Genomic DNA, 15847 nt, shown 5'->3' on the forward strand with positions numbered 1-15847 from the left:
CGTGATAAAATTTGAGTGAGAGCTTGCATTATAGAGGACCCTGCAACTTTGAAGACAACTGACCCTTGCCTATTTTACACGGTGGCAGCCCCAAACTGCATTTCTGCCGAAATCGGACTTTCCTGTCAACTGAGGACGCCCGGCGCTGTCGCAGGGTGGTGCCAGCTTGGGACTGTGGGGCCGGGAGCGAACTTTGTACAGCTCCATTCAGGCGTCTGCCAAGCGTCGACGCCAGCCCAGGTGCTGCGATGTAAACATCAAGCCCCAAACGTGAGCTCAGGAAGCGTCAGCCGCTGACCGGAGGCCGTGAGCCAGCCTCGAGTGTGCGAGCCGGCGGGGGGCGCTCGGAAGAGCCCAAGGCACCTCGACCCGAGAACCGCGTCGCCAGCGTCCACGCGCGTCAGGCTTGGGGGCGCTCGGGGGTCGGGCCGGCCACCTCTCTGCGCCTCCACCGGCTGCGTGTAGGGAACGGGCTCCCCGGCCGCCTTCGCTCGCGGCCTGCCCGCTCCTAAAATGGCGGCGGCGGCATCAGGGAGGGCGGTGGCCCGTGGCGCGGCGGCCAATGGGCTTCCGCGCTGCGCTGCCACCGGGCCCGGGAGGCGGAAGTGCCTCGGGCCGCCGCCTCCGTCCCGGTTGCGGGCCTGCCGGTTACATAACTCGTTGGGAGCTCCGCGCGGCCCCACTTCCCGGCTGCCTGCGCCCCCAGGATGCGCTGAGCCCCACGAGGCCCTCAGCTGCCGCCGGCTCCCTTTCGAGGTGAGGCGAGGGACTGGGGAGGGGGGCGCGGTTGCCGGGACCGCCGGGGCTCGGGCCTGCGGGGGGCGCCGAGCCGGCCGGGACGGGGGTCACCGAAGGCAGCGGGCGACGAGGGGCGGGCGCAGTGGGGAGGCCGGGCTACCGGGGAGCCAGCACGCCCGGGAGGCAGGGCCGGTGCGTCGCCCTGCGCCCCTCGGGCGTCCGGCCCCTTCCGCGTCGGCGACGGCGTCGAGAGTCGGCCCCAGCGGGCTGGTGGGGGAGGAGGAGTCGATTCTTTTGCCTGGGGGACGCTCCCGTGCCAGACCCCAAGACGAGTTGTTGGGAAGATTTGAAACTAAAGAGCCGTGCGCCGTGGGTGCCCGCCGGGGTCTCGCTCGAGGTGAAAGGTCCAAGCAACTGGCCGCCTTGTCCCTGCTCCCGCCTTGCCTGCCCCGGATCTCGGTTATGGCACTTGTTGCACTGATTACAGTTGTTTGCGACTCGTTTGCCCTTCTGTGAACTCCTGAGAGCCAGGGGCCTCGGTCTTGGTCTCCCTCGCGTCTTGTCAGCTGTACCTTTTTGAATTAAGACAAATCCGTTCCTCTTGTTTCTGGTCATTTGCAGACTGGCCATACAGACCCTACACCACCAACTCCGACCACCTTTTCCCAGTTGGACACTTTCCAAGGAGTAGAGGGAATCTGTAGCTTCTGTGGGAAAATTGAGGGGAGGCAGTGGGCTTTCTTTGGACCCCCACCAGCAATTATCTGTGCCCAGTCGGTTATGGACCCCAGGACCTGGAGATTAGGCAGGGAGGTACTCTGCGATAAACGCGGACCTTGGCTGCCGCCTCCATCCATTTTCACTCTGGCAAGTCCTTGCGCCATACGTTTTTGTGTCACTTGGTAACAGCCCAACAGAGTAGTTCACCGTGGTGTCTGGAGTGGTAGTTAATTGCAGTACCAGAACTGGGGAGAACATTACCATTTGCAGATATTTTCCTTTTACCAGAGCACGGAATCCCTAGTTAATGCTTAACTGAGCAATGAAAGTCATGTGACTCCAAAGGTCATCTGTAGAAATACTGCAATCCATGTAACACTGTAATTTAGAGGTCAGTGTTAGAAGTCTTTTGGTTGTAGTTCTGGCTGGCCAGGCAGAAAGAGGGAGAGTCTTCAACATCATTGAATTAAAAAGGATTGGGAGCAAAAAGAGACAGATAAACACACACACACACACACACACACACACACACACACACACGTCAAAGAATTGCTTTAAGCCCCATTAGAGAAGAAGGGGTTAGAGACTAGAGGAAACTCAAGGGTGGCTGCAGTGTAAGTCCCAGTCATCTTTCCTAACTGACAGATCCATTGCAGCAGTGAACATAGGTCTTCATCTGCCTTCTTACAGGATTTTGTACCCATCAGAATTAATGTGCAAATTGGCCCTTGGAGAACGGGGCATGTGTGAAGTCCTCCATTGGGCTGTGGTTTGCTGGTGTTTCATCTCACTGAGCTTGCAGACACTCCAGGTTTCCGTGACGATGGTTTGAACCTGTAAATAACAAAGTCAAGGCATGATCTGGTGTCAACATGCCAGAATAAAACGTACAGAGTTTTTTAAATGGTTTTTTAAATGGTCTGTGTATGTCCTATCTTTAGCCTCTCCCAGTTGTAACTTGAAGTGACTTTGTCACCCTGTTTGTTTTAACCACACCCACTTGTAGACAGTGTGGAGAGTATCTTTAGATGTGACCTGTCTGAGTTGCTTAGCAACAGCATGCTTCTGACCAAAATGGAAGAAAATTCCTGGGTGTTAGAAGATTTGAGAGATAAAAGGTACTTATACCTGAAACCAGACCGGAAAGGGTGGTGCAGTATCATTGCTGACTGGGTGCCGGTGACCCAGAGATGTGCCTCCTGTTAGTAGGAATTTGGCTTCTGGCAGCCTAGGGAGTGTTTAGATCAGGTGGATACAGAACTGTTACATTGCAGCCACAGGGAACAGACAAATGTAGAAAGGAGTCTTTAGAACTCTTGAGTTCTGGGCAGTGCATGTCTTCGCTGAAGTAGCCCAGAGGTCCCACTTACTTGGCGACAACTCTCCCACCTGAATAGAAAGCTGGCTGCTTTTCAGGCACTGTTTTCTTTTTCCTTTGCTGCTGTTGTTTTTTTTTTTTCTGAGACAAGAGTCTCACTCTGTTGCCAGGGCTAGAGTGCCATGGCGTCAGCCTCGCTCACAGCAACCTCAAACTCCTGACCTCGAGCCATCCTCCTGCCTCGGCCTCCCAGAGTGCTAAGGTTACAGGGGTGAGCCACCGCACCCTGCCGCAACTCTTTTCTTAAATAGTGTCTCCTGCATGTCTACACCTTATCACCATTATCTCCCTCATCATCTCTTTCTAGAAAGAATCTACAAAGCCCTAGTGGCTTTTACACCTCAGTTCCTCATTTGCAGAAATCGAGGCTGAAGTGTGGCCCCTGGGTGGCCCCTGCGTCAAAACTGGTTCCGCTCATGTCCTCGTGAAGTGCTTTCAAGTAAAATGCTCATCTGCAAAATGATGCTGGAAGTTCTAGGTCCTTTCTGGCTGAGTTCAAATGCTGAATTTGATTCAGCAAATGGTTGTAAGTGCCTTTGATAACTCCAGGGTCAGGCGTCCTTCCCTACATATCATTCTTTTTTTTTTTTTTTTTCTGAGTACAGGGAACTTTATTGATGGTACATGACAAGGTGGGGCTCCCTAGGCCCCTCCCATTCTTCAGGGGCTCTGGCACCTACATATCATTCTTTTAGCATGACCTCTAACAAGCTGCTGGCAGGACAGTTCAATGTTTATCTGAAACCCAGATAACTTCACTGCTGATTAAAGAGAAACCTACACCTGTGAAAACCACACGAGGATGTACGAGTGTTAATATTCTGCTGAGAACACTGAGGCATTTGATCAGTGCTCGTGGCAGTGCTGGGACGGGGGCCTGAACAGGGAGCTAGGGCTTTCTGCAGAAAGTGGTTTGAGGTCCTTGTCAACAACTGAACAGTGCTTAATGGAGCCTGAGTGCTCCACTGCAGAGGCCAGCAGAGATGCAGCAGTCACCCCAAGGTGCCACAGCTCCAAGCCAAGATGGTGGGGGAGAGGGTAGCAGCAGGTGAGAGTCAGTCCCTGGTCCCATCCTGCCAGCAACTTGGACTTCGATCTCTGGCTCAGGCAGAACCCAGGGGTTGGGAGGGGCCAAACACTCCAAAATAACGTGGTGAGAACCAGCTATGAGTGTGACACAGAGGTTTTTAAATGTCTCTTAAGATTATAAGTTAGAATTATTTTCCATTTTGCCTTAAAATACACTCTCAACACCAAATTTTAAACCCCATACACTTGGAATAGCATGGAATTTATGCACTGATGCTAGAAATAAATGTTCTAAACACAGATTTAAAGTTGCCACAAAATAAAGAGGAGGTGGTAGTGGAGAGGGACACAGAACAAGTGTTTGAGAGAGGCTTTGTTCCTTTGCTTGCACAGAGAAACAAAAGAAAGATATTTTGTCATCTTTAATAGACCACATTAAAAAAAATTCTTTGAGTTCTACTTTTTGTGGTATAGTTACTGTTATTAAAAATCAAATGGTGTTTTTCCTTTTTTGTTTACTGTATTCCTGAGATAGGATCAATTTGGGCAGCAAAGTACTGAAATGTGAGCCCATCTTGGAAAAAACTATCAGAAGAAAGCAATTTCATTTTATAAAGTAGTAGGTGGGTAATTTTCCCTTAGGTGCCGAAAAGGATTATTTTCTGAAAAATGTTGCTGCAACCGTAGTTCCATCATTCTCTTGGCATTCTTGGGAGTGCTACAGGATCATTTTCACAAACTTCTTTCTTTTTGGAAGAGGCCTTCTTCGCCATGGAATTCCACTAACAAAGCAGATTTCTGACTCTGCTCATCGCTGTGAGCCCAGTGCCTGGAGCAGGGCCTGAATTTCCAATACAGTTTTGATAAATTAATGACTAAAATCATTCTCAGAATGGAATGTAGGAGCTGATAGAACGTTCGGCCTAAAGGGAAGCCTGAACCTGGACCTGGGACCAGACACCACGTATTGCGGTTTTTAATTGAGGTCTGATTAACACGCAGCCAAATCCAGGAATTAAGTGAGCGGAAGCCACACGTTGCCACTGCCCCTCCCCTCTCCCCAGCCGCGCTCTGATCGCCAGTCCTGGAGTTTCACGCAGACGGGACCTTGGGGCCCAACTCGCCTATGTGTGAAGAGATGCTGCGTCTCGAGTTGTCTGTGACCACTCTGTGGGCTCCCGCGTGCACAGTTTCTAGAGGGAGGCTGTGTGGAAATAGAGTGGTGGGTGTTTGTTTCTTGTCACTCTGTCAATGATTCACTTTCCTGCTTCGCTGATAGTGGCAGATGCCCAGCCTGCTGTGGGGACAGCTGCTCACCCGCGAGCACCTGCCCATTTGAACAAACCGGCTGTAGTGGTGCCCACTGCTGCCCACGCTGGCACTTTCAGCCCTTGAGCCCATTTCACTGATGGGCAAGACAGTGGCCTGTATCTTGTCCTTAGTGTGTTTTTCCTTTTCTCCCTCTGCCACCCTAAAGGCCAGAGTGTGGAGTTCACTGGTGTTGGATTTTTCAAGCCAGTAAAAAATTGTGTCTGAAGAATTTCACATTATCAAGGGGCCCCATGGTCTTTAATTCTTGTGGCATGGGCCAGTGTGCGTTAACCTTCATGGGTGCTTTGCTTAAGGAGAAGCCAGTGGGTGTGCGCAGGGGAAGGATTGGGTGGTGCTTTGTCATAGGAAGAAGGGCACCAGGGTCTGAGAAAGGGATTGGCTGAGATGTGAGCGGCACAGAGTCTGGGCGGCTGCCACCTCGGGAGAGAGCAGCTGCGGTGCCGGAGCAGAGGGGCTGCGTCGGGGACGAGTGTTGGGAGCACAGGAGTAAAGCAGGAAGGTGGCAGCAAGTGCTGTGTGGCCAGGAAAGGAGGCGGCAGGGAGGCCTGCCCAAGAGAGGGTGCTCTCAGGTGTGACAGCCCGTCGGGGGAGCTTGTGCTGTGCGGAAGAGAAGACTGCAGATGTCAGAGGAGGAGGTGCTGGGCCGAGGAGGAAGGGGCTTGGGGACTGGGGTGGCCTTTTCGAAGCGGCCATCTCATGTCATCTCCTTCGTGTCCCAGATGAGAAGCATGTGGTGGGAGAGCTGTCCCAGTGACTGAGACCCCTGCAGGGTCTGTGAGCAGGTTGGGGACACAGCCTGCAGAGCACAGGGGGAGGGAGGGCAGGGTGGTGTGAGGGCTGCTCCCTGAGGTTGAGGGTGGACGCCAGAGCACCTGTCAAGCCATCAAGAGAACGGGCTGGTTTTTCCCAGTTAAGTGTGGCTTGCGTGGTGACTAGAAGCAGCACTTTTGAGGAAGGGGGAGGCCCTGTGGGCTTGTGGTGTCCGGGCAGAGTCTGCAAAAGAGAAGGATCTCTAGGAATAGGGTCACTTCCAGCTCTCTTAGCAGGATGCGAGTGAAGTGCCCGGTGGGCATCGTGGGGGTGCTGGGAAAGCCCCCTGGAAATGAACACAGTCCATCCCGTGTCCCCCAGATTCTGAATTCCCCAGCACTTGGGAGTGGCAGGGGGACAGCAAATGCACCTGTAGCTGTTGGGGTTGTCTCAGTGGCCATCTCTCCAGTTTCATCCCGTGTCCCCTGTGGGCTGGGCACGTGGGCACACTGGGCCGTCCGACACCAGCCCCTTCCAGTCACCACGAGCCCTCAGGGAAAGTGGCCCTCAGTGCAGTGGCCACAGAGGTCATCGCAGCACAAAAGGAAGGTGAGGTTGGGGGAAGGAGGGGAGGGAGGGGTGTGTGGTGAGGCAAGAGCGGCCCCTTCGTTGGGCCCTGGCGGATCTGGTGCCTTCCCTCTGCCAGCGGCTTCTCGCCCACGTCCTAAAGGCGGAGGGCTGGGGAGGGGAGGGCTGGGGATGCAGGCCCAGGACATCCAGGGAAGAATTCTCACCCCAGGTGCCAATCTTTGAAGCTTCGTGTTCTAATTTAAAAATTCACGTGAACTTTGCACTCACCTGTACAATGTGTGGCTCTGCTTGTTGTAATAGAGTTGTGTCCTGGGCCTTTTTAGGAAAATATACCAAAGGTGGCCTGGGGACTACCCCAGCACGGCCAGGGTGCCGTCCATTTGGAGGGCTCGAGTCAGAGAGCGCCTGCCCCTCGGGGCATCTGCTGGCTTCGCCCATGGATCCCTGTCTTAGAATTCTTGTCCCTGTGTCCTACAGGTGGCTTGTGATGGCTACTTAGTGGAAGGTTCCAGATGGGCATGTGAGGGGTCCCAGCCAGCACCAGGGCTTTGTTCACACAAGTGGCACATGAAGCTGTACAGCGGAGAGCCAGGGCTCGGCCATTCTGAGCCCTTAGTCACTCCATCCTTCTATGCCTCAGTTTCCTCACCTGGGGCAGCAGCACGTCTCGGGCATGGCTGCGCATCGTGGCCCGACGGGGAGCCTCCGTCAGATGGTGGAAGGCAGTGTCATCGCTGGCTCCTCTGTGCACCGGGGCTGCCTTTGGGCCTGGAAAGTTCTTTGACCAAGTCCCACGTCCCATGTCAGGGATGGATTCAGAGGTGGGCACCGTTAGAACATTCTTTGCCATCTGAGGGGGCTTTGGCGCTGCCATTTCTTGAGGCCCACACACACTCCAGGGGTGACTCATACAGGTGGTTTTGCATTGGAACCAGCTGTCACCACCTCCGAGGGGCTGGGAAGTGGGTGTCCTTGTGTCACGGTGCCTGGTGCTGCCAGTGGAAAGGCCCAGGCCTGTCCCTGGCAGATGGCACAGGCACCCCGTCCAAGCCCACTGCCAGGCCCAGCTTGGTGGCACCTCCAGAGCAGACCATGTGTGCCTCAGCCTGTCACATAGAGGTGCTTGGGGTTGGCTTGGTGTTCTCAGGGGCACAGAGCCCCTGTCCAAGCAGCTGGGGGACAGCAGCAATCCTCGAGGATGTTCAGGCCTCCAGACCCCAGAGATGAAACTGCTCAGGGGGTCGGGGCTCGGAGGCCCTGCTTTCTCGAGAGTTCTCCTCCCACAGCTGGGCCCAGGGTGGCCCTCTGCAGCCAGCCCCTTCCCTCTCCCCTAGGCCTGCTGTGACCCTAGGCACGGATGTGGGGCAGGATGAGGAGAGCTGTGGGCAGAGAGCATCGACCTCAGGTGGGGCTCGGGCTGCCTGCTCTGCCTTCGGGTCACCTGTGCCCCTGGATTAGCACAAACCCCAGCTCCAAAGGGAAGCAGGCGGGCCACAGCGCGATGGCACATGTGGGTCCAGATGCTCCCTCCTCCGCGCCACCTGCCTCTTCTCTGCCATCTGCTAGTTGGGCAGGGACAGATCAGGCCCTGCCATGTGCTGCGTCTTTCCCTTAGTTAAATGAGATGTGTGTTTCTATTTTCAAATCGAGGCGGCTAAAGAACCGGCCTTTGGAAACACCGAAGTACTTTTAGTAGAGATGCGCGAATCCAGTCGTGTGTCTCAGATCGTGGGGTTTTTCTTGAAAGTCGACTGGGGGGAGCAAATGCTGTCCCTTTGGTCAAGAGCCTCGTCCCAAGGATACTAGGAGGGAAATATGTAATCCGAAGACATAAGAGATGCGAATTTATTATAGACTTCTCTGTTTGCTATCAAGCCACAATATGGAGATTTTTTGAATCAACGCTACTGAAGCTCAATGTACATACATACCCTGGAATGCAGCCACTGTAAGCGTATGGTTCAGTGAGTTTTGATGCACACATGCATGTGTGTGTAAGTAACCACCTCTGCCACATTCAGGAGACGAGACATTTTTGTCCCCTCAGGAAGTAACTCCCCCACCCCCAGTCTCCAGTCAGTCCCCTGCAGAGGCCGTGCTACCTCTGCTTCCTGTGTCCCAGTGGCTCCCAGCTCTCAGGAGGGTCCACCCGTCGCCCCCCAGTCCCTGGCCCTGCCACTGGTCTGGCCCATCAACTGCGCTCTCCTGCGAGGGCTGAGCAGTGGCGTCTTGTTCAGAGCGAGCCTGTCCCGTGGGAGCTCAGAAAGCAGCTCAGAGCTGATGGGATGGCTCAGCGCTGCCCAGGGCTGTGGGTTCTCACAGCAGGGAGAAGGCAGCCGTGTGCGGTGGCCCCGTCTCAGAAAAGGCTGAAGTGAGGAACTGGCCTCTGCCTCTGCCTGGGGTGGTGTGGGATGATTGACTGCCCAGAGCGAGGTTGGGATAAGGGTTTGCCAGTTTGCTTGGCCCTGAGGAGAAAGGGGAGGGAGCCTGCCCTTAGCCACCTCCTGCGAACACAGTGCCCTGTCCCCTCACTGCACCCCCAGCGTCCTGTTGCTCTTTGATCACGACCCCAGTGGGGTTTGTGGGCTGGCTGGCTTGGTCCCAAGTGGTATCTACCCCCCACCCGACAGCCCCTCTTGCCAGAGACACGCTCCCAGCGATGAGATGCCCAGCGGCCCGAGCGGTGGCCGCAGTAAAGGAAACCGCTTTCCAAGGCTCTGGTGCGGGACCACACCGGCCTTCGATGCAGTCACCTGGGGAACCCGCGCCTGCGTCCGCAGCCCCGTCTCTCTGGGTTAGAAGTTTGCCTGGCTGTTTTAATGAGTCCCCTTGTCCAACATCCACGCGGTGTCCCCTTCACACAGATGCAACTAGTAGCAGCATTTTGCCAGTTCTGCTCCAGCTAAATTAAACTAAATTTGGGAACATTCTGTCATTTTGCCCCTGCATATCCAGTGTGCATCTCTTAGCAGAAAACGTGGACATTTTTGTACATAACCACGGTGCGATTCTTATACCTAACAAGATTAACACCTTCATATGTCACTTTAGTTTTGTTTCTTAGTGTGTGTTGCCAGATGACTATTTTTAAAAAAGTGTCTGAGGTAAACAGCGCCTGGATTCAGAGCCCAGAGAGCTGAGGGGCGAGGGGGTAAAGTCTAGAAAGCAGCTTTCTGAAGATGAGCTTGAACTCGTTGGCACCCCTGGCCTCGAGCCAGGAGCTGCAAAGACGCAAGTTCAGACTCAGAGCAAAACTGCCCAGATGTCATCGTTGACCCTGTTGTGGGTCAAGGTGACATCCCTAGAAGTGGCTGGACAGGGCTGGTGTTGGCTGTGGGTGCCAGTGGCCAGTGTTAATGGGCACTTGCTCTCTGCCAGGCACTGTCCTGGCACCTCGACATCAGCCTGTCAGAACCACCTTGTGAGGGGTTGGCCGCCCCCATTTACAGAGGAGGCTGGAGGGCTATGTGAGCTGAGGCCAGGCTCAGTGTCCAGATCCTTCCCTGTTTTCGGGGGAGGGAGGGTCACCCGTGTGGTGGGAGTTGTGCAGAAACCTTGAGGAAGCAGCACCTTGGACAGCTTGGGGCACTTTCCACCTGTGGCAGCTGGAGGTCACAGAGGCTTGGCTTGTCACTGGAAAGCCCGTGACTGCTAGATCACGATGGAAAGATAAGGCCTTTCCTTGGCAATCAGCGAGTCCTGGGGAGCAGAAGGGCTCTCGTGCCTTGCACCTGCTCCCCGGCAACGTCCACCTGGTGGGTAACAGCCTTTCACGATTCTTGCTTGACTTGGTTATTTCCATTGGTGGTTCCAAGGTGGTGACTCTCATTCTGTCATTATTTGCGCTTTTAATTAGCTGTCATTCTTCTGTAAAAAAGGAACTTTTTCTCAACCTTTGGGGATGAACACAATTCCTCCTAAAAAGGCAGGGTAAATATGTGATTGTTTCTTTCTTTTTTTTTTTTTTTTGAGACAGAGTCTCACTCTCTTGCCTGGGCTAGAGTGCTGTGGCGTCATCCTAGCTCACAGCAACCTCAAATTCCTGGGCCCAAGCGATCCTCCTGCCTCAGCTTCCTGGGCAGCTAGGACTACAGGCATGCACCACCATGCCTGGCTAATTTTTTCTATTTTTTTTTTTTTCAGTTTGGCTAATTTCTTTCTATTTTTAGTAGAGACGGAGTCTCGCTCTTGCTCAGGCTGGTCTTGAACTCCTGAGCTCAAACAATCCTTCCGCCTCGGCCTCCCAGAGTGCTGGATTACTGGTGTGAGCCACCGCGCCCGGCCTGATTGTTTCTTTTTGATTACCAATTTCCAACTTTAAAAAGGCTTCTGTTTTCCCCTTCCTCAGAGCCAACACTTGGCCAGCCTACCTTCTTCCCTCCCTCCCTCCCTCCCAACTTTCCTTCCCTCCTTCCTTCCTGTCTTCCTTCCCTCCCTCCCTTTCTCCCTCCCAACCCAGACTGAATACACTCTCCTGAGTGGCAGCTTATGGCCGCTGATTTGAACTTTGGTGTCTCTTCAGAGTCTCACCCATGAGTCTTCACCTGCTGGGTAGGGGAGAAGAAATCGGGTGTGACCACCCCACGCAGGCACACCCTCTGGTGATAAAGCCGGTACCTTTCCCCCTGCAAATGCAGCCATTCGCTGGTGCCGGCCACCAGGCCACTCCGTGGGGAACGAGGTGTGGGGGCTGCAGCGCCCACCACCATCTTTGGCAGCCACCAGGACCAGGGGTGGGAGGGTCAGGCTGGCCGGGGCCTTGTGCTTTCTGAAGTGGAGGAACTGCTGTCCTGAGCTGTGAGACCAGCGACGGGGGAGCCGGGGCAGCCAGATGGGAAAGAGGGGAGAGATGGTTGGGCGGCAGGGCTTCCCTCGGCTGGGCTGAGTAGTGAGGGGCCTGGGTACCCGTCCTGCCCCCACCCCGCCCCCCGAGCCTCGGTCTCCTCATCTGCAGAGTGGGCGGAACTCCGCACAGTGACAGGAGGCACCCCCACCCGGGGGACATGCTCTGCTCTGCTGCCTCGCCTGCCTCGCAAGGTGAGTGTGAGGTGACACTTCCCTGTCCCTGCAGGTGTGAATGACAGAGGTGGTGCCATCCAGCGCCCTCAGCGAGGTCAGCCTGCGCCTCCTCTGCCACGATGACATAGACACCGTGAAGCACCTGTGCGGCGACTGGTTTCCCATCGAGTAAGTGGGGCCGCACCCAAGTTCCCGCCGCAGACCGCAGGGCCGGGCAGACGCGCCATCTGCGGGTGCTGACGCTGGGAGGGGCCGCGCTGCAGAGGCAAGGACAGGCGCAGAGGAGCCTGAGTGGGGGGTCCAGAGTCAGCCGGCTCGCTTTTGACCCCAGGCCCCTGCTCCTGTCTGCTCCTGGCTCTTTCTGCATCACCGTGTCCCCACGTGAGAGCTCCCCAGAGGGCTCTGCTGAGACACCTCAGTGTCAAAGACATTTAGTGCCATGCTATTTATAACTTAGAAAACTGCATTATAGGGAGGCCCTGCCCTGCAAAAACAGAAAAAGAAAAGAAAAGAAAGATCCTGCCAACCACCAGTATTTCCAGGAGTATTTCCTCAGACTTGCTGTTTGTGTGCTGTTGGCAGGAACGCTGGGGGCGGGCACTTCTTCTCAGTAGAAGTGTGAACTGTCACAGCCTGCTGGGGACGGCACCGGCAGGGGCTTTATAAGTTAAAAAACTTCTTCAGCCCCGCAGTCCTACTGTGGGAAGCTAACCCAGCAACGCAGCAGCACCAGTAAGTTCATAAATAAGGCTCTGCTGGGTGTGGCCCCCTGGGCCAAAGACTCCTGTGCCTCCTGAGATGCCCCTGGTGGCCTCTCCTCGTGTGCGTGAGGCCTTGAGTTCCCGAGACAGTGGCGTGAACTGTCATCGCGCTGGACTGTGAGGTGGCAAACGAAACCCACACACCTGTCAAACCCCAAGTGCTGCTGGCTCTGCCCATCTCTCTGGGGCTGTGGCTGGTTTGCCTGTCGGGGACTGCGGCCTAGGTCCTGGCACCAGGTGTCTCTCCCCTGCTCCCCTCGGGGGGTCTTGGCCTTGTTCTTGGTGGGCAGCCCTGGCCACACATTGCCCCCGAGGGCGGGTCCCTCCCCGTCCAGCCTCTCACCTATGAACCTGGCTCCTTCTCACCACTCCCTAGTCTTCAGCATCAAAAAGTCTCACGGAATTCCCATGGCAGCGCATCCCAGCGTCCGTGGGCTTCCAAGGGCCCTTACCTCAGCTGGCTGAGAATAGACCACGTTCCGCTGACCCTGTGTGAATTGCTCTCATGGAGTCAAGTTCATTGGAGTTTTTTCTGCCCCTCTCTCATATTTTATGTCTGGTAAAATGATTTTCCCATCAGAAGTTCCCAGTCCTGTCTGAACATATCACTGCTTTAAGAAGAAGCCGTGACGGGTAGAGAGGAAGCGATGGACGGACTCCTTACCAGCCCCAGGGCAGGGGGCAGAAGCAGCCTGGAGCTCCCCATGGTTCTGATGTCCGAAAGCCCAATGTTAGTTGGACATGACCTTTGTCAGCTTCACCTGAGTGTGTTCTCTCTCTCAGGTACCCAGACTCATGGTATCGTGATATCACATCCAACAAGAAGTTCTTTTCCCTTGCCGCAACCTACAGAGGCGCCATCGTGGGAATGATAGTAGCTGAAATTAAAAACAGGACCAAGATACATAAAGAGGTACGTGTGTGTGGCTGTCACCGGACAGGGCTGAGGGGGCTTACGATGGAGTCGCGCTGCCTGCGCCCGGCCTTTTGTCTGAGGAGCGCGTGACCTGGGCAGTCCGGAGTGGCGAGTGAGACTCATCCCCAGCTGGTCCCTTTCTGTGTGTCATTGATGTCGTAACACTTGTGCCTTTATTCACATGCTAAGGAACAAGGCTCACTCATTCCGAAACAGGGATGAGCATAGATGACACGTTGAGAATACGCACCGTTGTAATGTAATGCGAAAATGTCCGTGAGGTGTGTTGGTGGCAGTGTCACAGGAACTGCTAATACTGCTTTGGTTTGTGGAAGTGAATGCTAGGTTTCATTCAGAGGTTTGGGAACCTCCATAGGGAAGTGGGGGTGACTCTGCATCGTCTCCTGGTTCCCACTCGTGTCCCTCCAGGGTAGTGGCCGAGAAGTCGGCACGTAGACCGCCGGGGCTGTGCTCTGCAGTGAGCCTGTGTGCCTTGAGCGTTGACCTGACTTTATCTCCCGCTTTTCCTCTAGGATGGAGACATTCTAGCCTCCAGCTTCTCCGTCGACACCCAAGTTGCGTACATTCTGAGTCTGGGAGTGGTGAAGGAATTCAGGAAGCACGGCATAGGTAAGGGGCGGCGGAGCTCGGGGTTTGGCACACACCCCCACCCACCCAGCCCGGCCCCTGCCCTCGTCCTGACAGCTCTGGCCCATGAATGTCCCTCAGTCTCTTCCTTCATCCCCACCCCCATCTTGGGTCAGACCTTTGCCCTCCCTCCGCGGCCCCTGTGTCTGCTCACCTTCAGCCATCCTCTTCCTGCATGTGCCACGCCTGTCTGCCCCGATCAGAGCAGCAGCTCCCAGGACGCACTCCTGAGGGAGTGGGCCCTCACCCCTCCTGCCACCATGCACGCAGCTCGTGTCTGTCGGCTGGCATTCTTGGTTCAGAGCAGAAAATGTAAACATAGATTAAGAAGCAGTACTCGCCACCAGTTAGTGCCCTTGTCATCAATTTCCTGTCCCACTCAGCCACACAGCCAGTGAGTGGCAGAGTCTTAATTTTTAGCCCAGGCCTGACTATTCCATGTTCTCCTGGGCTCATTTACCCTTTTTGTTGTCTGGACGGGAGTTCACTGAGGGTCCCACCGGCAGGAGGGCTGCGGCCAACACACTCCACCTGGCGGTGAGATTCTCGGGGCTTTGCCGCGGGTGGTGGCAGGAGGCTGCTTTCTGATGCAGAGGGCAGGACCCTCAGGAGACTCCTGGAAGGATGCCGTTCTCACCCACATCGTCCTTCCTTTCTCCTGCCTGGCCTGCGTAACCTTCGCCTCTTCTCCCCAAGGTTCCCTCTTACTTGAAAGTTTAAAGGATCACATATCAACCACCGCCCAGGACCACTGCAAAGCCATTTACCTGCATGTCCTCACCACCAACAATACAGCAATAAACTTCTACGAGAACAGAGACTTCAAACAGCATCACTACCTCCCCTATTACTATTCCATCCGAGGGGTCCTCAAAGATGGCTTCACCTACGTCCTCTACATCAACGGCGGCCACCCTCCCTGGACGATCTTATATCCTTTCCTTCTCTGGGTGGGGAGCTGTGGCTTCCCAGCTGTAAGGGTGGCAGAGGCAGTGAGCTAGTTGGATCTGTGGTCATCTTCACATGATGCTCAGGTGGCCAAGCATGTGGATACTCCTTTCCCCGAGCAGGCCGTGCCGCGGGTGGACCTGGTTGTGCACTCGCGGAGAGCAGGTGCTCCTTGGCACCCAGCGCTCCTCAGGCCTCAGCCTGGCACGAGGCCTCCTCTTGTCCCAGGATCCGCCATCCATCCATCTGTTCATTCAGTGAATGCGGACGGAGAGCCTCCTGTCCTAGCGTGCTAGAGCTCAGCAGTGTGCAGAACAAAGTCCCTGCCCTCGCGGAGCCTCCGTGCCAGCAGAGGGGAAGACAGACGAATGAGGTGAAAGAGTTTTTAGTGGTTTTGAACAATTGGGCTCTAACCTTCCTTTTTGGTGTGTGACCAAAGGGGTGCCCTCCTCTGTTCCCTCCTCCTTAACTCTGGCCCCTGACAGGTAGGAGGGAGGCCAGGAGACTTCATAACGGTCGCAGAGAGTATGGCCAAAAAAACATGCTGTCGTGTGTATGTTTTCAAATGAGTGAATTTAGGATTTATTCATTTCGTATGGAAATAAACAGGAAAGAGAGAGGTGACCCCAAACCTCATAGGCCTCCTAGCTCACATACAGGCAGGCCCCGTGGGCATCTGGGGGTCAGCACTGTTGACCCTTGTTGTAGGGACACGGCTCTGTCCCTTCTGCTGCCCTGAGGATTGAGAGTCTGGAAAAAGCCAGAAATACTTGCTCCTCTGCCAGGCCCCTCCCCTGCCCCCTGTCCATCCGTTATTGGGTCTGCGTGCCTGAGGCCTCCCCAGGGGGCCCTCCTGTTCCCAGGCCCCACCCTTGATGATTTTGTGCAGTGGAGGCCCCTCCGCCTAATTAGCCTCGCCAGTACTGTGCCGAGGCTTAGTGGGCTCTCGGCCCGCCTCGGTGGCCTGTCCTCTGCAGAGTCCTGTGCCCCAGCCGACAGTGTGCCCCGAGAGCACAG

General features: G+C 55.2%; 1 protein-coding gene across 3 annotated transcripts in view; it reads left to right on the forward strand.

Annotated features, from left to right (window-relative positions):
* Positions 1 to 15847, forward strand: part of NAA60 (N-alpha-acetyltransferase 60, NatF catalytic subunit) — a 28275-nt gene that overhangs the window by 9742 nt on the left and 2686 nt on the right. For 2 of the 3 annotated variants that reach the window (XM_045542429.1, XM_045542431.1), the window contains exons 1-5: positions 567 to 756; positions 11610 to 11725; positions 13102 to 13231; positions 13768 to 13864; positions 14579 to 14813. In XM_045542429.1, coding sequence (XP_045398385.1) covers positions 11616 to 11725; positions 13102 to 13231; positions 13768 to 13864; positions 14579 to 14813 — 572 coding nt within the window. In that variant the 5' untranslated portion in view covers positions 567 to 756; positions 11610 to 11615. Of the gene's footprint in view, positions 1 to 566; positions 757 to 11609; positions 11726 to 13101; positions 13232 to 13767; positions 13865 to 14578; positions 14814 to 15847 lie in introns of those variants that run through there. The other variant, XM_045542430.1, reaches the window with a different exon arrangement.

This window comes from Lemur catta, chromosome 2 (genome assembly GCF_020740605.2).
Source record: "Lemur catta isolate mLemCat1 chromosome 2, mLemCat1.pri, whole genome shotgun sequence".
Lineage (NCBI taxonomy): Eukaryota > Metazoa > Chordata > Mammalia > Primates > Lemuridae > Lemur > Lemur catta.